This window comes from Cnephaeus nilssonii (assembly GCF_951640355.1).
Source record: "Cnephaeus nilssonii genome assembly, chromosome: 7".
Classification (NCBI taxonomy): domain Eukaryota; kingdom Metazoa; phylum Chordata; class Mammalia; order Chiroptera; family Vespertilionidae; genus Cnephaeus; species Cnephaeus nilssonii.
In genome coordinates this window covers 87,366,062-87,393,212 of record NC_137078.1, presented here as the reverse complement: position 1 = coordinate 87,393,212, position 27,151 = coordinate 87,366,062, and the positions used below count along the sequence as shown (strand labels likewise).

At 44.7% G+C, this 27,151-nt stretch overlaps 1 protein-coding gene across 2 annotated transcripts; it reads left to right on the top strand.

The window, feature by feature from the left end:
* Positions 1–1,802: 1,802 nt before the first annotated feature.
* Positions 1,803–27,139, top strand: DHDDS (dehydrodolichyl diphosphate synthase subunit; the record flags this gene model as incomplete). Of its 2 annotated transcripts, none has more annotated exons than XM_079776069.1 (9): positions 1,803–1,892; positions 2,381–2,498; positions 5,030–5,146; positions 7,804–7,946; positions 11,996–12,112; positions 13,269–13,370; positions 17,488–17,602; positions 20,487–20,594; positions 24,793–27,139. In XM_079776069.1, the coding sequence occupies exons 2-9, from the start codon at positions 2,436–2,438 to the stop codon at positions 25,027–25,029; spliced, it is 1,002 nt and encodes a 333-aa protein (XP_079632195.1). In that variant the 5' UTR covers positions 1,803–1,892; positions 2,381–2,435. The 2 variants fall into 2 exon arrangements, with proteins under 2 accessions (XP_079632195.1, XP_079632194.1); XM_079776068.1 differs by having other exon boundaries at positions 24,790–25,029.
* Between the last annotated feature and the right edge of the window lie 12 nt (positions 27,140–27,151).

The following is a 27,151-nucleotide window of genomic DNA, read 5'->3' as shown; positions in this document are numbered from 1 at the left end:
GCCCAAGTTTGCTAGCTCGCTAATGAACAATGCTTTTTAAACATCTAGCCTTCCCCTAACGGAAAGAATTTAAAAAGGAAAAAGAAATATTTTACTCGAAGGCATACCATCTATTCCTGAAAGTGACAGAAACAGGAGAACAAGGATAAGTTTTATACATCCACTCCAGGGACCTTGTACCAACAGTCTTATTTTTTTGTTAATCCTCACTTGATATTTTTGCCATTGATTTCTAGAGAGTGGAAGGGAGGGGGAGAGAGAAACCTCAATTGGTTGCCTACACACCCACTCCTACGGGGGCTGGGGAATCTGCAACCAATGTATATGCCCTTGACCAGGAAATAGAACCTGTGACCCTTTGGTCTGTGGGCCGACACTCTAACCACTGAGAAAACCGGTCAGGGCTGTACCAAAAGTCTTAAAGCAGGCTGTTGAAGCCAGCTAGGCTGAAAGCAAAGCAGAAAGAATGGAAAATACTATTGCCCTAGCCCAGTGGTCGGCAAACTGCGGCTCGCGAGCCACATGCGGCTCTTTGGCCCCTTGAATGTGGCTCTTCCACAAAATACCACGGCCTGGGCAAGTCTATTTTGAAGAAGTGGCGTTAGAAGAAGTTTAAGTTTAAAAATTTGGCTCTCAAAAGAAATTTCAATCAGTGTACTGTTGACATTTGGCTCTGTTGACTAATGAGTTTGCCAACCACTGCCCTAGCCGGTTTGGCTCAGGCTCAATGGATAGGGCGTTGGCCTGCGGGTCCCTGGTTCGATTCAGGTTAAGGGCACAGGGCACGTACCTTGGTTGCAGGCTCCTCCCAGGTTGGACCCTAGTCTGGCCATGCAGGAGGCAACCAATAGATATGTTTCTCTCCTATCCATGTTTCACTCTTCCCACTTTGGAGAAATATCCTCGGGTGAGAATTAACAACTTAAAATACTACTATTCATGGGGGGTTACTCATCTGGAGGACCTGGTAAAAGTAACTCATCAGAAAGAGTGGAAGGCACGGTGAACTGGGGATTACTAGTGCCATGTTTCTTGTCTTGATTCCTTGGTGAGAGAAACTACAAGAAGGTTCTTTGAAAATTGTAAAGGTTTCTTTTTGCTGCTTTTTTAATTTTGAGAGAATTGAACTCCCAATTTCTTTGTCAGTTTCCCGGAAAGATCTGGTACAGAGCTAATGCCCTTGATTTTTCTATTAGGGTTAACTGATGGCCTTTCTGTTGTTTAATAGTAGAGCCCTTAAAGCAGAGCTCTTTCTGGCTTCAAAACTGTTTTGCTTTGTGTAGGTCCTGAGAATCTGCATATCCTGAAAACTGGGTGCCCGACATCAGCACAAATGGATTGGTATAAAGTGCGTCTGTGCGATTGCCTAGGGCTGGGAACTTCCCAAACGATGAAATCCACCTAGACCTGTGCAAGGGGCTCGACAGCCCAGTTCTGCGGCCTCCCAACGAGCAGGACGCTGCCTCACACCATTTCTCAGCAGGCCTAAAAGCCACCAGCAGCTGAGAAACCCTGAATTCTGGCCGTGGAGCGGAGCCCCCTTGCGGCCTACCAGTGTAGATCTAACGACCTCTCCGCTCCCCGCGGGGGCCTCGACTCCGCCTCCCCCAGCGCGCGGCCTGCAGCCCGGCCGCCCACCCCACGCGGTCACGTGAGCGCGCATTCCTCCGGGCTCCGGGGGAGCGCGAACTGCGGCCCCGCACGCTGGGGCTGCTCCGCCCCCGAGCCAGCTGGCGCCCGGCAGGACCACGCCCATTAAGGGGCGTGTCCGTCCATGCGATGACGTCATCTTCCAGCGCCACGTCGTGAGGAAGTGTCTGTCCGCTGGGGCAGTTGGAAGGCGCCGGCAGAGCCGAGCAGGTTCTGTGTTCTGGCGGTTACCGAGAGGAGAGGTGACTGGACGGGGAGGCAGCCGTGGGAATGAGAGGGGACAGACAAGGGAGGGGATAAGTAACGGGGAGACCCCTGAGGTCGGAGGTAACGGGGATGACAGTGAAAGGGGTTAGTACGTGGGAGCGCGGAGAGTGGGAAACGGCCTGGGGGAAGATGGGGAAGGAAGCAGCGGGGAAGGATCGGCGTGTAGGCACTGTGATACGGCAGGAAGCAGACTTAGAGGATCGGAAAAGGCCAGTGCACGTGCCGAGGAAGAGGGGACGGGAAGAAGGTCCACCGAGCCAGGAGAAGCAGGGAAAGCCCTCAGCCCCCGAGGTCCCATTCATTGGCTTATTTGTCAGCTCCGGGTGGTGAAAGATGGGAGGCTTAGGCCAGGCTTTGGATTCTAATGCTGGCTGCTCTCCGCTGCCCGGGTGAGTCCCTACAAGTCAGCCGCGGCTGTTTGCAAGCCTTGGTGACCTCTGTTTCTCTTTCTTGTTTATCTAAGGTTACCCAGTTGATATCTTATTATTCTGGGCTTATCTTCCGCTCGGGCAAGGACTATGTCATGGATCAAAGAAGGACAGTTGACGCTGTGGGAGCGGTTCTGTGCCAACATCATAAAGGTGAGCCCACAGCACCGGTTGACCTGGTCAGTTGTGTCATCTTGTATCATAACCTGTTACTCAAATTGCGTAACCCACGATGCTGAGTAGAATTTAGCAATATAGGGTAACTTCTACATCTACATTTCTGCCAGATTATTGTCCTAACTCACATTTTCAGGAAACCCAAGTCCTAATATCATTGGGCAGCATAGACTATTAGGTTTTCCTTATGGAGAACTGCAATTTATTTCCTTGAAACTTTTAACTGTTATTCCTAATGCTATCCTCTGGATTTAGAGAAAATAACTAATCTTTCTTTGTAATGATTGTGTTTTGGTTTTGGGGACAGACAAAACAACAACAGAAGTCCTAGTCTATTATTTATGAACCATGTGACTTTACATGTTGTTGTTTTTTGAGGATTAAGTGAAACATACATAGAAAGCATTTAAGCTCAGTGTCTAGCAGGTGCACGTGTTTTTTCAAACTATAAGAGAAAGTTTATTTGGAAAGTCACAGAGGTAGAAGTGAACAGTAGAAGAAATGGGCTCAGGAAAGAAGTTATAGAGGCAAAAGCACGGGTCCTTGGAGCTTAGGAGAGAGAAGGGTGAAGGTACTGCGCCTGGGGAAGAAGACTCGGAGAGAAAGGCGTGGGCATGCTCCCGAGAGGGAGAGAGCCTATAGCAGTTCTTAATTACTACTATTCCGGGGGCTGACTCTTAGCCATCTGAAGACTGCAATCCCTCTATTTCCTATACTCTCCCTTGCTTTCCTAAATCTTCCCTCAGCCTGTTCTCTTAAGATTCACAACAATGTTATATACTCCGCATATGATAGGTTTGGGATGGAAGCTAGTCAGCTTGGATTTGTTTTTCAGCCACAGACTGTCAAGTAGTGGGTAGCAATGAATCTATGAGTCAGTAAGCCTTATACCCACTCACACACTAACACACAAATACCAAGGTTACTCAGGCAGGCCAAGATACGGAAATATCTCCTCAGGCAACCACTGCAGTCATGTGTTGGGAAGAACAAGCTGCTTGACTTGATGGGCATTTCTTTTAAAGGCTGCGTGTGGATCCCAGCCGGTGCGGCTCACTGGTATGACCCATGAATCAGGAGGTCACAGTTTGATTCTCAGTCGGGGCACATGCCTGGGTTGTGGGCTTGATCCCCAGTAGAGGGCGAGCGGAAGGCAGCCGATTGATGATTCCTTCTCATCATTGATGTTTCCATCCCTCTTTCTCCTTTTCTCTAATATCAATAAAAACATTTTTTTTAAAAAAAAGGGCTGCATGTGGAGACAAAAGTAGAAAATGATGGAGAGGTGTCGGGGAAGCTGTTTGTGAAGAGCCCTTCCAGTGACAAAAATAGGCCACGGAGTGACTTTTTGCTGTGTAGACAACAAAAGGCTGCTGTGAGCCAGATACCAAGTTTTCTCTGGCCCCCAAAATGTCATTTGTTTGCTTTGAAGTGGCTCCTGACATTTATTTTTTTATAAAATTCCCGAGTAATGGCATCGTTTGTAAAATTAGAAGATCCAACAAAATTAGGCCCCATTTCTGTGTGTCAGCAATCAGGTAGAGCTGAGGAGTGAATGTCTCCATTCAACCACACTGTCAATATCCTTCCTGGGCCTTCCAGTTGGAGACTAACGAAACCAAAGTGGTGGTTAAGAACATATGGTTAAAAGACGAAACCTGAGTTTAAATCCCCACTTTGCCTTTTAGCTGTGTGACTTGTGCAAGTTACTTGACCGCTCTGAGCCTCAGTTTTTTCGCCTGTAAAATAAAGATAATAATTATATATATATATATATATATATATATATATATATATATATATATATATATATGCTTTATAGATTTTGTATGATAAAAAGACTAAGGTGAGGTATAAAAAGCCTAGAACAGTTTTTGGCATGTAATAAGTGCTTAATAAACACATAAATAAAAATAAGTAACCTTGGTCCAGCCGGCATGGCTCAGTGATTGAACATTGACCTGTGAACCAGGAGGTCACGGTTTTATTCCCGGTCAGAACACATGCCCAGGTTTCAGGCTACTGGGGCAGGCAGGCGGCAGCTGGTCAATGATTCTTTCATCATTGATGTTTCCTTCTCTCTCTCCCTCTCTAAAATTAATAGAAATATATATTAAAAAATAATAATAACTAGCCTTGGTTGGTGTGGCACAGTTGGTTGGAACATCATCCCGTGTGCCGGAAGGTTGTGGGTTTGATTCCTGGTCAGGGCACATACCACTTTGCGGGTTCAGTCCCTGTCGGGGTGCATATGGGAGGCAACTGATTCATGTATTTCTCTTACATCAATGTTTCTCTCTTTCTCTCTCTCCCTGACCCCCCTTCTCCCTGTCTAAAATCAATTTTTAAAAATAAACAAATAAATAAGTAAGTAGATTGCTTAATACCCAATTCCCTTCCTCAGGGCTTTTATCATCTAGCTCAAGCCTGTCAGCTCAGGGTGTAATGTCTTCCTTTTTCTTTGAGGAGTATGTGATGTGTTCACCATTTGTCTTCTTACTTCACAGGCAGGCCCAATACCCAAGCATGTTGCTTTTATAATGGATGGGAACCGTCGCTATGCCAAGAAGTGCCAAGTGGAGCATCAGGAGGGCCACTCACAGGGCTTCAACAAGCTGGCTGAGGTGGGTGTGGGTGGCAAACCCAAGGTGAACAGTGCGGAAAATTGGATTACAGCTAGAAAACCTGAGTTTGCTGTGGTTTGAGAGTGTTTTTTTCTTTTTATTTATTTTTTTGAGAGTGTTTTGTATAGCTGTTTGTTTTATTGCTTGCTTACTAGCTATAGATCTTATATCAACATCAATAAAAAACTGAATCTTCCAGACACATCACAAAACATTAGAAACAAGAACAAAATTGCCATCTCTCACCACCTTTAACCCATCAACAGTTTATTTTTTCTGTGCCTGATCCGAGTCCTTGTAACTTGTTCTAACATGACCTAACATTTATAAAATTCCATCTGTAGCTTCAGTAACCTTGTTTTTACTTGACATTTTTGCAAGTATTTTTCTAGGTTAATATATATATATATCTCCTTTCTAACTATACATTTTAATGACTGTAGAGCCTGTTATCAACCTAGAAAGCTGACAATTTGTTTAGCTGCTCCACTATTATTGGACATGATGAATAGTACTATTTTAGAATAAATTCTAAGAAGTGACATTTCTGGAGCAATAGTAAAGTGACTGCTCTTTCTAGTTTACCTGAGTCTGAGGGTTTCTCAGGACACAATTCTTTCAGTGCTCAAACTGGGAAAAGTGCCAAACTGGGGCATCACTGTAAGCAAAGGTCATGGATATTTTATGGTTCTTAATATCTGCTGCAGATTGGAAAACACTGAGTCTAACAGTAAGATCGGAATATGTTAATTCCTGTGAAACTAACTTTAAGAAGAGTAGAAGCATGGCCTCTAGCTTCCGGGCACAAGAACATGGCCTGATGCTAGAGCAGTGATATCTTTTGCCTTCAGCAAGTGGCTGTGGGTTCTCTTTAATACTGTGTGGAGGTCTGTAGGTTTGTTGACCCCAGCTTCTCTTTTGTGACTAGTTAAGAGACCGTTTTGCCTGGTGCTTAGGAGCTTAAGCTCTGGAGCCACTCAGAACTCCTTGGCACCCCTGCTCTGCCACTTCCTGGCTCTCTGACCTGCAGGGAGTTACGTCGTTCCCTTTTTCTTACCCTTAGGGTTTCTTGATCTGCAAAATGGGGAGAGCAATCACCTCTACCTCAGGAGGTTATGTGAGGGTTAAACAAGACGGTAAAATGAAAAGCATGTGGCACAGAACCTGGCAAAGGGAAGTGCTCAAAAAATTGAAGCTGTTGCTATTGGCATCTTTTTTTTTTTTTTTTTTTAAGTGAAAGAGAGTTTATTAGTGAAGCACTGAGACAGAGTGGCTACTCCACAGGTGAGCAGCCTTTTGACATCTATTTTGAGTGAGGTCAGTGGTGGATGCCAACCCAGATGTACCAGCGAAGACCCTGTAAGGTCTATAGCTTGACCCTATTCAAGTATCAGTGTTCTCACTGGTGATCTTCCTAAGGTGATAATGAGTTGGTTTGTGTGTATGTCTATGAAGGGATTAGTGTTAAGACAGGGAACCCTGAGGTTAAAGGTAGGGGGTAGAAGACATTTAAACAGAACTAAAGAAACAAAGCTGAAGAGGTATCACTATACATTAGTTTTTGTTCATATAATGGATTCATTGTGGACTTTTTGACACATTTCTTCATCTCTGAGCCTCAGTTTTATCATCTATACAGTGGGTATGAAAACAATAATGCCAGTCTCCGGGGGTTGTTTGAAGAATCAGTTGAAATAGCATATGTGAAAACCCTTTGCAGACTCAAATGTTGCTTTTTTTCTTATAACCCATTGGCCTCTCTGTCTACCAGAATAATGAAGTTACATTGTGAGAAATAGTACCTTGTGTTTTTATACTGTTCATTAGCCACTTTGTGAGGGATGGATTGTAATCTCTTTTTATTTGCATTTTTATTTTTTAATATATTTTATTGATTTCAGAGAGGAAGGGAGAGGGAGAGAGAGATAGAAACATCAATGAAGAGAAAGAATAATTGATCAGCTGCCTCTTGCACGCCCCCTACTGGGTATCGAGCCTACAACCTGGTCAATTGCCCTGACTGGGAATTGAACTATGACCTCCTGATTCATAGTTCGACGCTCAATCACTGAGCCACGCCAGCTGGGCTCTTTTTTTTTTTTTAAGATATATATATATTTTTTTATTGAATTCAGAGAGAAAAGGAGAGGTATAAACATCAATGATAAGAATCATTGATTGGCTGCCTCTTGCACATCCCCCTACTGGGGATCAAGCCCGCAACCCGGGTATGTGCCCTCGACTGGAATCAAACCTGGGACCCTTCAGTCCGCAGGCCAACACTCTATCCACTGAGCCAAACCAGCTAGGGCTAGCCAGGCTCTTTTTACAGACAAGGAGACTTAGGCCCAGAGAGGTTAAATGACTCGCCTATACTCACATAGTAAATGCATGATGGAGCCAAGGACTTGAACCTGGTTTTTTATTCTCTCAGTGGAGAGTTCTTTCCAGTAGACCACAGTGGCATCAGCCTAGTAGTACTCATTAAGTTCACAGTTTTTGGTTCTCTAGTGGTGGCTTTCTGCTTAGTTAGTTCATTATTCTGACAGAAGCATTGGTGTTATCCTAGCTTGATGCTTTCCTGAGCAGGGCCGAGGCATCTCGTTTCCCTTCCTATTCTTCCTTGCACCTTAGCTCCTTGTCTTCTCCCTTCTCAGACTCTGCACTGGTGTTTGAACTTGGGCATCCGAGAGGTGACGGTGTACGCGTTCAGCATTGAGAACTTCAAACGTTCCAAAAGTGAAGTGGACGGGCTAATGGATATGGCCCGGCAGAAGTTCGGCCGTTTGCTGGAAGAGCAGTAAGATGCTGTCAGTGGGGGAGGGTGTTCTTCCAGGACCTCCAGCCTACCCTAAACCTCAGCTCTCTCTTTTTTTTAATAGTTTAAAGTATTACAGATGTCTACTTTTTCCTGATTGACCCCCCCGGCCCCTGCCACCCCCCTGGACAAGCCCCCTCCGCCCCAATATCTGTGTCCATTGATTATGCTAATATCCCTCAGTTCTCTTATCTGAGGCTTATTTAAGGAACTTTGCACCCTTTCAATGTTAGTCAGATCTCTAGAGTGGCAAATATGACAAGCTAGTTTTTCTTTTTCCTTTTTTCCAAAGCAAGCATTTACTTGAGGATATAGAGGAATTTTACAGAATTCAAGAACAAGTAAAACCAGCCTCAAGCAAAACTGAAACCAGGATTGATATCCATTAGGTAGCGCCTTTTTGTACATTTCCTTCTCTGTACAGACCTGCTTTCCTTGCTTCACGAGAATAGCCCAGAATGAACTGGATCCTTTCATTAGCCCACCTTAGATCACATTTCCACCCCAAGACCAATAAGCTGTGGCCAGGGGAGTAGAGTGAGAGAAATATTGAAAGAGTCATTTTCTGCTGTGCAGTCATCTCTAAAAAGTTACTGTATTCTCTTGGGAGGCATGGGATGATCCATAAGAGGTCTTTATGGGGAAGCATCACTACCACTGTTAGCTGTCATTAAGTTTAAGCTTAGGGAGCAGAGCCAGAAAGGGACACAGAAGATTGAGAGAGTTTGTTTGCTTTAAAGTATGGAGCCCTTTCCAGCCAGACTGCCCAGACGTCTTCATTATAATCATTCTCTGCCCAGCTCCTTCCCATACCAGGTCCAGGACAATGAGCTCCAGTGAAGCTGGGCCTAGAACACTTCTGTCTTTTCTGTCCCTGTGTGACTCAGTGTGGTGGGGAGAGGAGCCAGGCTTCTCTGTGTCCATTTTAGGATGGTGAGACTCTGGGCCACAGGCGTTGCTCCCTGGTTCTCAGCAGAGTCCCTGTGGCTCAGAGTTCACACTCAAGGGGCTGGAGATGGAGGGATGAGGGCAGATTCCAGGTGTTCAAATTTTTCTGTACTGCACACTAATCTTAGCTTTTTAAAGTACTCATAAGGCCTTGAACCTAACATGTATTCTCATTTAATATCCACATTACCCTGTGAGAACGATATCACCCCAATTGTAAAGAGGAGGGAAGTAAAGCCTGGAGGAGTTTAGGTGTGTATCCTGAGTCACACAGCTGTTGGAGAGGCAGAGCCAGGACAGATAGGATCTTTCTGACTCTAGCGCTAAGCTGTTGTCTACGTTAGGAGGCAATCTTACAGTTCCTGAAAGATCAAATGCATGGCGGTAGAGGTGCTACTGAGATTATTCTAATCACTCAGTAGTAGGAAAAACAGTCTTAGGTTACGAAGTCCTGGACAGAGCAAGAAAAAGCCCTAGTGGTGGTTTTCCAACAATGTGAGATAGAACCCCAGAGTTCTAGGAGTGGGTGTGTAAAGAACCCAGAGGGAATGGGGTGTGGAGTGCTGGTTTGGTTCTGTTTATGATTTGATTTGAAGAAAGAGTACTTTGGCTAAAATGGGGGTAGGGAACATCTGGCTTGCAGGTTGTAGAAGACTCGTGAAATCATTTGGTCTGGCCCTGCCAAGGCAACCACAGGCCAGACTCGAAATTCAATAAATCTAGGAGCTTTTTTCATAGCAACATAAATTTATATTAAGTGAATTATAGTAAGCGAATCCTATATAATAAAAGGGTAATATGCAAATTGACTGAATGGCAGAATGACTGGTTGCTATGACGCACACCGACCATCAGGGGGCAGACACTCGACGCTGGAGCTGCCCCCTGGTGGTCCGTGCACTCCCCCGCTCTGCCACAAGCCGGGCTGATGGCTGGTGAGCACTGCGGCGGTGGTGGCTCCCACCTCTGCAGCAGGGCTAAGGATGTCCAACTGCAGCAGGGGAGTGGGCCTAAATCATCAGTTGGACATCCCCTGAGGGCTCCCGGACTGCCAAAGGGTGCAGGCTGGGCTGCCCCACCCCCCACCCCCCAGTACCCGAATGTTGTGCACCGGGCCTCTAGTGATGTTATAAATGTCTAAATGGCCCTTGGCAGAAAAAAGGTTCCCCACCCCTGGGCTAAAAGAAGGTTGGAAAACCACTGGCCTAGTTCAGCTTCATCAGTTGGGAAGCTAAACCCTAGTGAAGAGAAGAGAAATTCTTGCCCGTGGTCACACAGCAAACTAGTGGTAGAGCCAGATTGGGAACCCAGGTCTCCAGGTTCCTCACCAGGGCTTTTGCAATAACCTCTACTTTATTATTATTATTTTTTTAATCCTCACACAAGGACACGCTTAGAGGAAGAGAGAGAGAGAAATAGACAGGCAGACATTGATGTGAGAAAGAAACATTGATCGGTTGCCTTCTGTGTGTGCCCCAATCGGGGACTGAACCCACAACCCAGGTATGTGCACTGACCTAAAATCGAGTCAGCAACCTTTCTGTGCACAGGACGATGCTCAACCAACTGAATCACTGTGGCCAGGCTGCAGTAACCTCTGCTTTATAGACCTCGCTCAAGTCATGCACCTGGTGCCTGAGAATAAGCACATTCGTGTGTTTTTTCTCACTCAACACAAGCCGATACTGAGACTATGGCAGGGATGGTTACCCCAGTTTACAAAGGGAGGGAAACAGGCTCAGAGAGGCTAAGTAGTTATGCAAGATTGGCTAATAAGTATTGGCACTAGGACTTAAATCTAGGTATTTTTATTCACGTTTTGCTTTGATTTGTGTATACATTTGCGTACTGTAGCTCCAGTGGGTTCTCAAAAATAGGTGATTAGATCTCGTTTCACCCTTAAAGAAATGTGGTTGAGGGTTAAAGGATGCATTGGCTGTGGATGTGGCCTTCAGCTCTGGATCAGGGTTCTCCAGGACCTGCCGGATACCTCCACTCTACAGTATACTTCTTGTTATTGAGCTTCCATTTCCCAAACATTAGTTGTTCAGTTTCTCCATACCTTCCCGGTAGAGAAGCTGGCTGGGTGACAGGGAGTTCATGCTCACTGCCTTTTGGGAGTTGCTGTTTAGAGGCAGTGGAATGTGAAGATGAGGAGGACAGGCTCTAGAACCAGACTCCCTAGGTTCAAATTCTGGCTTTCCTCTCACCAGCTTCTGCTTTTGAGCAAATCACCCAACCTCCCTGTGCCTTAGTGTCATCATCTGTAAAAGGTGAATGACAATGATATCTGCCTCCAAGCTTGGTGTAAGGATGGAACGTGCAGATGTCTGGAAAGTGGTTAGACCAGTGACTGGCAATAGTAAACATCTAAGTATTTTAGATGTCACGATTATTACCATATATTGCCAGAAGATACAAAAGTAACCAATAGTACAGCTCCTGCCCTTGAGAAGTTTTAGTTGTCAAAATGGGACAAACATAGCACAGAATATGTCAAATGCAACTTGCCGACAAGGACACGTGAGGCGACGTCCTGTGTGGTAAGGAGTTGGTATTTTCGGCTGGTCGGTGTGGCTCAGTGGTTGAGCGTGGACCCATGAATCAGGAGGTCACGGTTAGATTCCCAGTCAGGGCACAAGCCTGGGTTTTGGGTCCAATCCCTAGTAGGGGGCGTGCAGGAGGCAGCCGATTGATGATTCTTTCTCATCATTGATGTGTCTATCTCTCTTTCTATCTCTGAAATCAATTTAAAAAAAAAACATACTAAAAAAAAAAAAGTTTGGATTTTCAAATCAAACAGACCTGGGTTTCAGTTTTGACACAACACTGATGTCCGTATGATCTTGGGCAGTCTCTGTCTGACTATCCTATCTGAGTGTCAGTTTCCCTCTGTAGCATGGGGAATGAGGCGAACTCCTTTCAGAGTTCTTGTGGGGGATGCAGTGAAGTAATACATGTAGGACAGTGCCTGACATGCAGGAAAGCACTCAAAAACTGCTAATTGAGTATCATCTAAGCACCCTGCTCTCTCCAGCTCAGCAGGTGCTGTGTCCCAACCCTGCCTCCTTTTCCCCAATCAGGGAGAAACTGAAGAAGCATGGAGTATGTATCCGGGTCCTAGGTGATCTGCATTTGTTGCCCTTGGATCTCCAGGAGCTGATTGCACAAGCTGTGCAGGCCACCAAGAACTACAACCAGTAAGTTTTCGGATTGCCCCTTGGGGACCTGAATTAGTCTTTGACTCCCTCTACTGGGAGACATCCTTGGTCACAGACAATGAGGGGGTGGTTTTGGATGCTTAGAGACGATTCTGCAGTACTATGTTGTATGTGTGTATACCAACTCGTACAGATTCCCATCTTCTTCCTCCTTCATTTCATGTACCTCTTCCCCCCAACCCCCTCCAAGGGATGGGGTGGGAATGCAGCAAGCCTTATCTCTGTCTCTGAAGACAATTCCTTTCAAGAAATTCTTTTTTTGTCCCACTCCTTTAACCACAGATAGGATGACCTTGGGAGGTGGTGCAGATGCAGAGGGGAACAGAGTTTAAGAATCCAGACTTCATTTTGTGTTGCTTTGGAATATAGTGTATGCTTGGTAGTGGATTTGTTTTGCATCAAATTTCCTTTCTGATCTCCTTGTTTGTGGTACGTGCCCTTGACCGCTAATATCACAGTGGATTCCCTTCCTCTGAAAGCTGGTTGGTAGTAGAAGTGGGAGAGGACTAGAAGGGTAATAAGTCATTTAGTACTTGTCTTATTACAAAGCTAGTAACATGTTTATTTCAAGAAAACTTGGAAAAAAATTCATAATCTTGGGGGTAAGAGGGAGGTGGAGGAGGTTATAGGGAGAATGAATGGTGGTGGAAGGAGACTTCACTTGGGGTGGTAAACACACAATACAGTGTACAGATGATGTGTGCACCTAAACCTGTATAATTTTGTTAACCATTGTCACCCCAATAAATTAAATTATAAAAAATTCATAATCTGCCCTGGCTGGTTTGGCTCAGTGGATAGAGCATCGGCCTGTGGACTGAAGGGTCCTGGGTTCGATTCCAATTAAGGGCACATGCCCGGATTGCAGGCTTGATCCCCAGTGGGGGGCCATGCAGGAGGCCACTGATCAATGATTCTCTCTCATCATCGATGTTTCTATCTCTCTCTTTCCCTTCCTCTCTGAAATCAATAAAATATATATATTTTCAAAAATTCATAATCTGACCTTTCAGAGGTGTCTACGGTTAACATTTGGTGTTGTGTTTTCTTCCAGGGAAAGGGTGCTCTGGAATAAGTGGTTCCAATCCTCAGTCTCTGTCCTGTTTTGGTAAATTATTCTGTTCTTCCTTCTCAGGTGTTTCCTGAACGTTTGCTTTGCATACACGTCCCGTCACGAGATCAGCAATGCTGTGAGAGAGATGGCCTGGGGAGTGGAGCAGGGTCTGCTGGATCCCAGGTATCCCTAGTTTAGCATGGTCACTGATAGGGAAACCAGGCGTGCACCAAACCATGAAATCCCTCCTGAGCCGTGTACTTGGGCCAGAAGTCAAATCAGGCAAGCATGTGGAAAGATTGGGGGGTCCCCTTGCCTCAGAATTTCTCTGTGTTCACTGCACACCAGGAAGCCCCAGAAAAATGGCATAACAGGTAGAACTCTGTGGTATTCGATAAAAAATGATACCCTCCTGGCTCTTTTGGCAGTGTTTCTTCAAAATTGTTTTTCAGGAATGCAGTTTGTTGGGGGAATAATCTCTTGGGTCTCTCGTGTTACAGTTTTATGCAAGATTCAGTTATTTTTCAAAAAGAAAATTGCCAATCATTAGCAACATAATAGAATCCTAATTATTAGAGCTTGGAGAGACTTTAGAAGCCACCTGGCTACTCAGTTCTTCTCATATTATTAAACTAATAAGAGCAATAGTAAAATAATGGAAGCAAAAAATAACCCAGGCAATCTGTTATTTGTATTTTATTAAGTCATTAATCTCATATGTGAGAGACTTGAGTCTTTTCTCCATGTAATAGATGAGAAAACTGAGCTCAGCCTTGAAATTATTTTCCCAAGGTCATTCTGCTAATAAATACCAGAGCCAGGACTCATCTCTAAAGCTGATTCCAGAGTTCTTGTCCTTTACCTCTATTACATGGGATTTTGGGACCGACGAATTTTTCTGATCCCCTTCTGAGGTATAGTTCAATTTACCTGGGAAATGAAATTAAAAATCAAGAAGTTGCTCAGTGAGAATGGATTTAGATAAGGAGAAAAGGAGACTTTTTTTGTTGTTTTTTTGTTAATCCTCATTCGAGATATTTTTCCATTGATTTTTAGATCGAGAGAAAGGTAGAAAGAAAAGCCAGGCAATCAGTATTGCAGAAGCCAAGAAAAGAGGGTCAGGTGTGGGTCAGGAGGGGCCTGGGCACTGGTGGGGAAAACTCAAATACTGTAAGGAAGTCAGTTAAGATGTGGATTGAAAATTATTCAGCCTGGCCGGGTAGTTCAATTGGTGTTGATTACAGCATCATCCCAATATGCCACGATTGTGGATTTGATCCCCTGTCAGGGCACATACAAGAATCAACCAATGATGCATAAATAAGTGAACAACAAATCAATGTTTCTCTCTCTCCAAAAATCAATCAATAAAAATATTTTAAAAAAGAAATTAAAGCCCTAACTGGTTTGGCTCAGTGGATAGAGCGTCGGTCTGCGGACTGAAAGGTCCCAGGTTCGATTCCGGTCAAGGGCATGTACCTTAGTTGCAGACACATCCCCAGTAGGAGGTGTGCAGGAGGCAGCTGATAGATGTTTCTCTCCCATCGATGTTTCTAACTCTCTATCCCTCTCCCTTCCTCTCTATAAAAAATCAATAAAATATGTTTTTTAAAAAAAGAAATTAAAATGAACTATTGGGGGAAAAATTGAGATAGTGAGTAAGTTGTCAGGGTTAGGACCAGGCAAGAAGATGAGATATATAAGTAGAAACAAGTTATTGGTAATTTTCTAATTCTTGGCGTGGGGGGTGATTTCATAATTATTCATTATAATATTGTTTTATAATTGATGTTTCATATAGTCTTTTGTGTGAGTGAAATAATACAGTTGATCTTTCAACAATGTGTTGGTGGGTTAGGGCCATCTACCACCCACATAGTTGAAAATCCATATATAATTACAGTCAGCCCTCCACAACCTTGGATTCCTAACCATGGTTCGAAAATACAGTTGACCCTTAAACAACACGAGTTTGAACTATGCAGGTCTACTTATATGTGGAATATGTCAACTGTATATTAAAAATAGTAAGGGATACATGGCCGGTGTGGCTCAGTGATTGAGCATCAATCTATGAACCAGGAGGTCATGGCTCGATTCCTGGTCAGGGCACATGCCTGGGTTTCGGGCTCAATCCCCAGTAGGGATATATAGGAGGCAGCCAATCAGTTATTCTCTCTCATCACTGATTTTTCTCTCTCTCCCTTCCTCTCTGAAATCAATCAATCAACAAATATATATATATATATATATATATATATATATATATATATATATATATATATAAAATAGTAAGGGACAAATGTTTATGCTAGAAAGAAAGCTATTTAGCAAACAGATGTAATATGCATTCCTGCCTAAGACTAGCGTTCTGATCTTAACTCCTAAATTCAGTGCACTTTATACTCATACCACATTCCAATAACTACTGACCTTTATCTTCTTTCTGCTTCTTGTCCAGCAAGTTTTCCCATATCCATTTTCTCTGCATGGTTTACTAACTTGCCTATATGGGGTTGGTCATGCAGACATGGTGTAGGCTGGGCAGGGTCACCAGTGTAAGGAGTCTGATGTCTCCACCCACCAGCTCAGGAAGCTTGGTGTTCAGCTAAGACGGGTCTAATCAGGACCTGAGGCAGTGCTCTTTACATTATTTAAATTTAGACAAATCTGCATTTATAACAGAGTCAATGAATTAATTACAATTAGGCTCTACCCTTCCAATAGCTATAACCTTTCTATTCTCTCATTACCATCATCCAACTCTTCATTTTCCTTTCTTCCAGGGTATATTTTTTTTAAAAACATAGGTATTAATGTTAGATTGGTTTTTGAATCTGGAATTACAGAAAAGGGATTAGTTTGAGCATAAAGGATAGTTAATAAACTCTTTTTCACTGAGTTACCTTGAGCAGGTCACTTGACCCACTGTAGGTCTCTGTGTTTCTCTTAAAACAATAGTGTTAATAATACTAATAATTGCTAACATTTACTGAGCATTTACTCTTTGCCAGGCATCTGCCAGGTACTCCATATATGTTTATTTTACTTAACCCATTAGAGGCTATGAGGTAGATACTGTTTTTATCCCCATTTTTAAGATGAGACTATTGAGATACAAGGAAGTTAAGTAACTTGTTCAAGCCCACCTAGTTGACACAGCTTGGTGCCAGGATTTCAACCTGGCTCCAGGGCCTTGTTCTTTCATTCACTACTAGAAGCCCGGTGCACTGGTGGGGTCCCTCATCTTGGCCTGCGGGGATTGGGCCAAAACCAGCTCTCCAACATTCCCTGAGGGGTCCCAGATTGTGAGAGGGCGGTTCTCGGGTAACGCACCCCAGAATCAGGCTCCCTCCTCTCTGGTTCCGGGTGCGTCACCCAAGAACCTCCGCTGCCAAGTCACCGAAGCTCAGCAGCTCCTGCTTTGAGTGTCTGCCCACTGGTAGTCAGTGCGCGTCATAGCTACCGGTCCAACGGTCAGCCAGTCACTTAGCCTTTTATATATATAGATGGTGTACTTAGAGTGCCATATATAGGAAAGTTAACATGAACAAAAATACAATATAAAAACAAAAGTTACTAATATTTATTGGATCTTATTATGAGGTAGGTACTAGACTAAGAGTTTATTACACATATTCTCATTTCATTTTCATATAAGGTAGTGACAATTATTTGCCCCATTTTGTAAGTTCAGTTAACTAAGGTTTAAAAAGGTTAGTTGACCCACCCAAAGTAATGTATGCTGTTAAATGGAACAGCCTGGACTCCAGTCAACTATATCTACCTTCAAAGTTTATGCTGTGTTTGTTTTTTTAAGTATGTTTTTATTCATTTCAGAGAAAGGAAGGGAGAGGGGGCGAGAGATAGAAACATCAATGATGAGAGAATCATAGATCAGCTGCCTCCTGCATACCCCCTACTGGGGACCAAGCCCACAACCTGGACATGCGCCCTGACTGGAATTGAACGGGCATCCTCTTGGTTCCTGTGTCGACACTCAACCGCTGAGCCACACTGGCCAGGCAAAAACAAGATGTTTTAAGTGAAGACAGCACATTCTAGTGGGTGCATTTGGTTTTAGGCCTTTGGCTAAATGACTTTGGGCAAACTAATCATCTTCTTTGAGCCTCAGATTCCTTAATTAATTTATTAAGCATTTTTTGAGGGCCTCTGTGTACTAGGTAGTATTGACTAATATATTTGATGGTATTCTGTAAGCTGGGAAGCCTTATGTCACCCTGAGAAAAATCCAAAAAGAGGTGTGTGCTTACCTTTGTCTCTTCTCCACTCACTTTAGTGATGTCTCTGAGTCTCTGCTTGATAAGTGCCTCTATACCAACCACTCTCCCAATCCCGACATCTTGATACGGACTTCTGGGGAAGTGAGGCTCAGCGACTTCCTGCTCTGGCAGGTAGGTAGTTTCTAACCACCGTTCTGCTAGTGTTAGCTGAAAACTGCATTGCACCCACAGAATGGATTAGAGGGGCTCATCCCCACTTCCAGCCATGCAGGCACAGAGAACCTTGTGGGGGAGGAGACCTAAAATCTGGAGAAAGGCTAATGTTTGCTGTCCCTTTCTTATCTATCCCTGGCTATGAGAACCTGTGTTCTTACACTCTAATGTTCCTAGAGGACAAAAATCAAGGCTAGTCAACTGCGATGAAAACTTCACCCGTGCCCATGTTCAAGGAATTGAACTTCTGACTCTTGTTCCTGAGTATAATCTCCTCCCTGGTACCCCAGCTCCTCTGGGATAGAACCTTGCTTTGCAGTTACTTGTCTGTCTCCTTCAGAATAAAGGGCTGCATCTTTCAAGCATAGTCCACAGGGGATATAAGCTAAATGCAAACTGTTTCTTAGGGGCCACTGTCTCTCAGGCCAGTTCCCCCAGTGTAGGTAGTCCCCCAAAAGCTCAGAGTCAAATAAGTTTGCCTTTGCTCAAAAGTCTCTATCATTTGTTAACGGCTCCTGGGTACACATCACAGGGAAAGTCTTTGTTTAAGAAGAGGTTGGAGGGAGAGACTCAGCTTGGAAGCAATTCACATGATAAAATTCTAGAAATCCTAATGAACCATAGTCTTAAAAGTGAAATAACGAGATTTAGCTACTGAAGATACTTTCAGTGTTTGGCTATATTGAATGAAGTATAATGTGCTGCTTATGGTTCTGTGGCCTACTCTGCTGGTCAGATCATGTCTGGAAAGTTTATTTCTGGGCACTGAGTTTTAAGAGACTACTCGGTAAGCTTAGAGGACTTACCAGAAGAGGCCAACCTGGATGGCAAGGAATCTGGAACTCACATCTTACAAAGAATGAGTGAAGGGTAGTGTTCTGAAAAGGGAAGCATGATGACAGTTGTTTCCCTTGGGGGAAAAAAAGATTGAGTTCCTGCTTTGTGCTGGGAATGTTACAGTGACCAAGTAAGAAATAATCCCTACTATCTTAAAATTTATAGTTTGTTGGCAAAGACAAAGTGAACAAGTCATTACAACCATGGCAACAGATAATAATAGGCAGCTCTAACTTAGCCTTCAGATATTTGAAAGAATGTCACTTTGAAGAAGGAACAGACTTGTTCCAGAGGAAAGATCTGAGACCAGGTAGAAGTTCCAGGGAAGGTGACATTGGTTTAGCATCACAAGCTATCCGACAACTAAAGTTATCCCCCTTGAGGCACTGAATTCCTGGATGCCCTAAAGGTCTCCCACAGGGGCTGTCAAGAATGTTCCAAAGGGACTCTCACATCAGTGGAGGTTATTAAAGTTCATCCAGCTCTGTGCTCTGACTGCTTTCTGTATGTTAACTTGTTTAATTTTAATAGTACTTTAAAAACCAGGTATTTTTTTTATATATATATTTTATTGATTTTTTACAGAGAGGAAGGGAGAGGGATAGAGAGCTAGAAACCTCGATGAGAGAGAAACATCGATCAGCTGCCTCCTGCACACCCCCCACGGGGGATGTGCCCGCAACCAAGATACATGCCCTTGACCGGAATCGAACCTGGGACCTTTCAGTTCGCAGGCCGACGCTCTATCCACTGAGCCAAACCGGTTTTGGCAAAAAAAACAAACAGGTATTTTTATTACCCAGTTTTATAGTTGAGAAAACTGAGGCCCAGGGAGGTTAAGTAACTTGCCTCAAGTCAAATAGAAAGTAAATGGGAGAGCCAGGTAGTCTGGCCCCAGAGCTCATGCTCTTAACCACTGTGCCACATTCTGCTTCTTAAAAATAACAATGGCAGCCCTAGCTGGTTTCGTTCAGTGGATAGAATGTCGGCCTACGGACTAAAGGGTCCCAGGTTCAATTCCGGTCAAGGGCTCAGTTGCAGGCTTGATCCCCGGCCCTGGATGGGGCGCGTGCAGGAGGCAACCAATACCTCTCTCACATCGACGTTTCTCTCTCCCCATCCCTTCCACTCTCTCTAAAAATCAATGGAAAAATATCCTCGGGTGAGGATTAACAAACAAACAAATATTTTTTTAAAAATAACAATGGCCTGACTGGTTTGGCTCAGTGGATAGAGCGTCGGGCCGCGGACTGAGGGGTCCCGGGTTCGATTCCGGTCGAGGGCATGTACCTTGGTTGCAGGCTTGATCCCCAGTGGGGGGCATGCAGGAGGCAGCTGATCGATGTTTCTAACTCTCTATCCTTCTCCCTTCCTCTCTGTAAAAAGTCAATAAAAATATATTTAAAATAAAATAAAATAAAAATAACAATGGCAGCTGCCAATTGTTCACTGATGACTTTACCAGACAGTGTTCTTCCCAGATCACCTCTAAGGACCAAGAGCCAAAATAACATAATCCAGATGTTATTTCATAGTCCTAAACTTGGCTCCTAGAAAAATCCTGGTGAAAATGTTGGTCTAGTGCCGTGGTCGGCAAACTGCGGCTCTTTGGGCCCTTGAGTGTGGCTCTTCCACAAAATACCACGGCCTCGGAGAGTCTGTTTTGAAGAAGAGGCATTAGAAGAAGTTTAAGTTTAAAAAAATTGCCTCTCAAAAGAAATTTCAATCGTTGTACTGTTGATATTTGGCTCTGTTGACTAATGAGTTTGCCGACCACTGCTCTAGCGTTTTAGTTCAGTCTTGCTACAGGCAGGTGATCTAACTGCCTCAGATGACTCCTCCCCTATTAGTGAGTGAATCAGGGCTGGTGGCAGCAGCTGCAGCTCAGGATGCCTGTGCGATCTCATCTCTGGGTTTCTGGGTCCTGCTCAGCCTCCTCCTCCTTTGGAACCCTGCCCAGGTACATGTTACTAAACTAAATTATCTTCCTCCTCCCTCTTCCCAGACCTCCCACTCCTGCCTGGTGTTCCAGCCTGTTCTGTGGCCAGAATACATGTTTTGGAACCTCTGTGAAGCCATCCTGCAGTTCCAGATGAACCATAGCATGCTTCAGGTTAGTTCCAGGTGAACCATAGCATTCATCAGGTATGGTTCTAGAGGAACCAAAGCATGCTTCAGGGCTGGCCTGACGGAGGGGATGGAAGAAAAGGTGAGCATGGATTGACCATATACTAGATATATATCAGACACCAGCTAATAAGTATGTTAATAATGATGATAGTAGCTTTCACTTACTGTGTATTTACTATGTGTCAGGCACTGTGAATATTTTATATGCACTATTTCTTTTCTTTTTTTTAATATATTTTATTGATTTTTTACAGAGAGGAAGGGAGAGGGATAGAGAGTTAGAAACATTGATGGGAGAGAAACATCAATCAGCTGCCTCCTGCACACCTCCCACTGATATGTGCCCGCAACCAAGGTACATGCCCTTGACCGGAATCGAACCTGGGACCTTTCAGTCCGCAGGCCGATGCTCTATCCACTTAGCCAAACCAGTTAGGGCTATATGCACTATTTCATTTAATACTCCCAAGAACCCAATGAGATAGGTATTATTAGCTCCATTTGTGCAAATGTACAAATCAAAATGATTTTACTAAGGACACAACCAATAAGAGATAGAACTTAGATTCAAATTACAAGTCTTTAATCTCTTTACTACAGCAACCCAGGAAAGACTTCTCAGAGAGATAGGCCATTATTCCCTGAAGGTATTAGCTTTGATCACCAGATCTTGAAACAGGTTTCATTTGGAGGCATCTGATTAGGACTCTTAATAATAATGGCAGTGTGTATGGTGGTGGCAGCTAACATATTGAGGGTCTACTTAGGTGTTTTCATGTGAGTTTTCTTATTTGACTCATCTCAAGAAGCTACCTTTGTGGAGACACCAAGGGAACTTAAACCCACTGTGTGACCTAGGCCAAGTCCCTTCAGCCTTTACTGTCCTTGTCTGAAGTGATCCTTTAGGATCTCCCCTGACTCCATCATCCTAACATTGATTTGCTGGTTCCTGGCACATAGGGGCCAGGCTTTGCCTTAGCTGGAGCCTCCTATTTGAGCCTCCCCAAAAACAGACTGGGGCTGCTATTTGGAAGACGTCTGAGCTTCATAGAGCAACTTTAACCAGCTCTGTATTCCTTCCCTCTGTGGCTGGGTGGCCACATCCTTTCTGTCCTGCCAGAACATAGCTCATTTAGCCATAGCCACAAGTGGTACTGATAGAAGAACAGCTAAACATTAATAGCAGGCACCAGGTTGGACCTATATTATCTCATTTTTCCTCAAACCACCTTGTGAGGTGGATACTGTCATCCCCATTTTGTAGATAAAGAATTAGGCTTAGACAAAAGCATTTGGCTCAGTGAAAACTCGTATAAAAATATTTTTTAAAAAAAGAATTAGGCCTAGAAGTGAGAGTCCTTTGGATAGGAACTTCTTGAATCCCAGAGCTCCAGGAGGACTCACTCTGGCCTGATCAAGCTCTTCAATCAATTTCATGTGTCTTTGCTCATTGTTCCATTACCTGATATTCTCCCCCAACCATACACACCCCATCTTTATCCAATTCCTCCCATTGGTTAAAGCGCAGCTCAAATATTGCCTGTCCATGAGGTTTCACTGCTCCGTGACCTTCATAGCCACAATTTTTCTCTCCTCTGGGCTGCATGGCCTTTTCTCTTGCCTCCTTGATGGCCCTTACTACATCCTACCTATAGTATGGGACTTTGTGTAGAGATCTGTGTCTTAATCAGCCTGTAAGCACGTGGTTGCTTAGAATGTATCCTGAGCATCTCCCTCTCCCCACATAAGGTCATGTACATAGGACCCATGGTTTCTCCTGACCAAGGCAACTTCTCAAGCCCGTTTTAGTCTTCATAGCTCCACGTATGAGTTCATTATCATAGCAGAAGAGAACCCTTGAATACCTAGAGGAGAATATTCCAGAATTTTCATTTATGCAGTAAATTTTTATTACTGAGAGGCCTTAGCAAACCACTTTTTCCTATTCTCAACCTCCATGTCTGTCTCCAGCAGAAAGAACCTTTGTAGCTTTGTTGCAAGAGTCAAGTGCTTGTGCACATGGAAGATACAGTGGTACCTTGGTTCTTGAACTTAATTCGATCTGGAAGGCTGTTCAAGAAGCAGTTTGTTTGAAAACTGAATATAGTTCCCATTAGAAATAATGTGAATTGAAATAATCCATTCTAGTCCCTCAAATGATTCCATTTTAATCTATCTCAATTGCTTTTGATCATTGTTTCATGAGCACTTTCACTGCCTTAGCAACATCAGCACTCTTGATGGACTCTTAATGTTTTAAACTTGTTCTAATTGTCAATTTTGCCATGCCAAACTCAGTAGCCAGATTAGACATGAGAATACCTCTGTCATACTTGCAATTACTTCTTTTCTTTTTTAAATATGTTTTTATTGATCTTAGAGAGAGAGGAAGGAAGAGAGAGAGAAAGATAGAAACATCCGTGAGAGAGAAACATCAGCATCGATCAGTTGCCGCCTGTACACCCCCTACCAGGGATCAATCCCCTAATCTGGGCATGTGCCCTGACGGGGTATCAAACCAGTGACTTCTTGGTTTATGGGTCTACACCCAACCACTGAGCCACACTAGCCGGGCTTACTTCCTTTTTTAAGCTCTATCATTGCTCTCACAAGTTTCTTTTTCACATTGCTGCTATCACTAAACTTCTTAGGACCCATGGTGACTTACTGTATGTATTTAATAATAATAAGCAGCAACAAAATCAAAAAGATATGAAAATATTTACAGCACAACTTCCTGAGATGTTAACAACAGGAGGTTTAGTGGTAAACTGACTCATACTCTTGAATTCTCTCCTTTGTTTGTTGCATAAGAAAACTGTGAGTGATCATACAGGTGTTAGCATGAAAGGGCTGTCAGATTGAAATCCAAGTTTTGTTCAACAACCAAGACATTTCTTTCATGAACAAATTATTTGAGATGGGAGACGTTCGAGAACTGAGGTTTAACTGTATTCCTTAAAAGATGAAGACAGCAATCCAGATGTTTACAGGCTGAGTAGCACAGAGACATGTACAAAAATACAATAATATAAGGTGGAGTTATGTGGTAAGGGTTACCAGAGTATAGGATACCAAGTTGGCAGCAAAGCAGTTTCTCACTTGGCTTTGGCACGAGGTACAGCCCGTTAAAGTGGCAGGAGCAGAGTGCATCAGTGAGGAACAGAGGGGCTTGGTTCTGCTCCAAAGGGATTTCCCCTCCCCACGGCCATCCTCCGTGCCCTCCTGGGATCACATGGTCAGTCAGTTGACTATTTCACACATACAGGATGCCCCAAGTGCCAGAGGAAAAGCCACAGTTTCTGCCCTCTAAGAGTTTATGATTTATTTGGAGACACACACAGGGTATAAGAAGTGCTGCTGGGAGTATGATCGCCTACCTGATGTCAGAGCGAGTTCCAGGAGCCCTTAGGGCTCAATGGAACCTTCAAGGGCTTATTTTCTAACAGGAAAAGTAGATTGTGGACTATGGACATCAATACTTACTCTACTAGGCAAAAATCAATAAGTGGCTTAAGAGTGCTGAACAGAAAGGTCATTTGCTGGAAGAATCAGCTGGTCCCCATACAGTAGGCAAGTCTGGAGCCCAACTCTGAAAAAAATAGCTTCAAGAATTAGGAGAATGGCACCCTTAGGGTGACCTGGGAAACCAAAGGAAATGATGCCATGGATATGCCCCAAGCAGGAAATAGAACCTTCCTTACAGTAGAGAATAGATAGTAATAACGGTAAAATTGCTGTTTGTTTGAAAGCCTGCTAATATGCTAGAGAAGGTTTTGCATATATTAGCTCTAATCCTTAAAATCACTCTTCAAGGTAGGCACAACCCCCCACTTTACAGATGAAGAAATGAGGTTAGGAGAGGATTTAATCAAAGCCACAAAGCTAGCTGGGGAAACCAGAAACCAGATCCATCCATATTTTCTGGTTCCCTAAGTGCAAACCTGATAATTTCAAGAAATACAGATGCTTCCACCCAAAACAAACCAAGATGGACCCAGAACTTCCACTACCCTCCCTGTACAACATGGTCACCACCCATCACACACCTACTGCCTAACCTTTCCAAATCTTGTACAGTTTCCCCATTGTTCTACTTAACTTGGCCTGCCCTGTGCCCCACCCACACCTAAAAATGGTCTCCCCAGTGATCTCCCCCAACTCCCACTTTTCTTTAGCAGAAGGCCCGAGACATGTATGCAGAGGAGCGGAAGAGGCAGCAGCTGGAGAGAGACCAGGCTGCAGTGACAGAGCAGCTGCTGCAAGAGGGGCTCCAGGCCAGTGGGGACGCCCAGCTCCGACGGACACGCTTGCACAAACTCTCAGCCAGACGGGAAGAGCGAGTCCAAGGTTTCCTGCAGGCCTTGGAACTCAAGCGGGCTGATTGGCTGGCACGTCTGGGCACTGCATCAGCCTGAGTGAGGCTGGCCTCCTGCTACTTTGCCCTGCCCTCCACCTCTAGGGCCCCACTCCCCTTTCTTTTCTTGAAGGGTACCTCCCTCCTGATGAATTGTGTTCCTTTGGCTTGGCAGGGAGCCCAGTTTGTGGTGGCCATAGATACCTTTGGGTTGCCTGGGACAGTGGCCCCTTGGGAGTGTTGAGGATGAGTCTCCAACCAATACACTAAATGTAGCTCTCATCACCAATAGGTTTGGAGAGCAGGGAGCGCCAGGTCTTCTGCTGCCTGCTCCTTCCGCCTTTGCCCCCTCTACCTGTGCTTCTAGATGCACTCCTCCTCCCCCCCTTCCCCAGCACATCCTTCAACACCCAGTTGTGGGGAAGAGGTCTCCCCAGACCCTCACCCTTTACCCATCCATCTTAGCTTTCCATCGACTTTCACAAAAGATTTGGCTCCACCTCAGATCTGCTGGTAAATAGCTAATGGGCAGCCAGTGTCATTTGGGCAAGGAAGGAGAGATGGAAAGAAAATTTGCCCATCTGCTGGTCCTCCCCCTTGGCTCTCCACCTGGGATTTGCTATTGAATCTCTACCCCCTCCCACCACGCAGTGCTGATTGCTCACTGAAAGGCTCAGCGCCCCCAATGGCACAGAAGCCTGGCGGGTGATTACAATCCAATTACCTATTGTCGACTCAGCCCACACAAGCTTTCCTCCTCCTCCTGCAGGGCTCGGGGCCAGGCTCCAGGGTAAAAGAAGGGCCTTATAGGCCCTGGTGAATCTAGTCCAGCACAGGCCTCTTGCCTGGAACACATCAGAACCAAGAACACAGAAAGAACCACTTCCCAAATGACTGCCTCCTGCCCTCACCACCTCAGACTCTGTCTCCCACCTCCTGTCTTTTGAGCCTGGCTTCCTAAGTAGGCCCTGAGACCATTTATTCTTAGCATGTCAAAGTGTCAGCTTGTGAGGGCATGGCTGCCCATAAGGAAGAAGAGGGTTGAGTCAAGAGCTGTGTCCTTTCCCTTACCTCCTGCCAGGCCTCGCTGCAGAGATGCTGAGAGGATTCATGCCTTTGAAGAGCACACCTCTGCTTCAGGTGCCCCAGAGCAGCCAGCACCAGCCAGTAATACCAACCAATGGCTACTCCAGTCTTCCCTTTTTACTTTCTGCAAACTGTTTCTCCACCTCCCTCTAGGGGAGGGTTGGGGTCTTGCAAGCAGTGCTGCCAGTATATTCTCGAACCCCTGACTTTCCTATACTCTAGTCTCCCCGCCTTCCTCTACCTAAATACCTGGTACAAGAGAATCAAGTTTAAATGGCAGACACTGCGATTGAGAATTGGATTGATGCACCCTTTGGCAAGCCTCCCTCACACCTGGCACAGGGTTCCCAGAGAGCAGGTGCTGTGCATTTTGCATCTTTACAATGGGGCAGTTGACAGCCTTAATTAGGGAGGCATGAATTATGGGGCTATAACGCAGAGCCCTACAATTAAGGGAATGGGACTGGAGGCAGCAAGCGGAACCTGCCCTGTGAGCATGGCTGAGTCTTGTCTCTTCTGGGTTTCCCCTAATATGATTGGGGTGCAGAAGTGATTAATGGGGCTGGTATCTCTCTTTGGCCTGAGGTCCTGTATTCTGGGAAAGGTATGCAGAGTGGGATGGGCAGGGGATGCCCCAGGAGCACTGCCGAGGTGGAAAGAGACTGAGGGGCCTCAGCTGCCCAGGAGCAGGGGTGCAGATAGTTGATTTGGCCGCATTGTGGTTGCTTTCTACAGATATTTGTACCAACCAGCTTCAACCCTCGCCTCAATAAACTAAGTGGGACCTATTTAAATATCCTCCCACCCGTGAGCTAAGCCCCCACTTGAGGATACTGATCGTGTTCTTGTGTTCTCCTGGGTGTCACATAGGAATTTAAGAACTCTTCGATGTAAAACTTGTTTGCTAACAGTGTGACAGAAGAACACCTTGTTTTGCTGCTGCAATTGTCTACCTTCCCTCAGGTGCACCTGGCTACCTCCAGGATCCTTAGCTTTTGGGGGCGTGTGGGGTAAGGGAGCCAATGGAAGAACCCTTTTGCCATCACACCACCTGTTCCTCTACTTGTTTCCTAATCGCGGGACGCTTTCCTCCACCC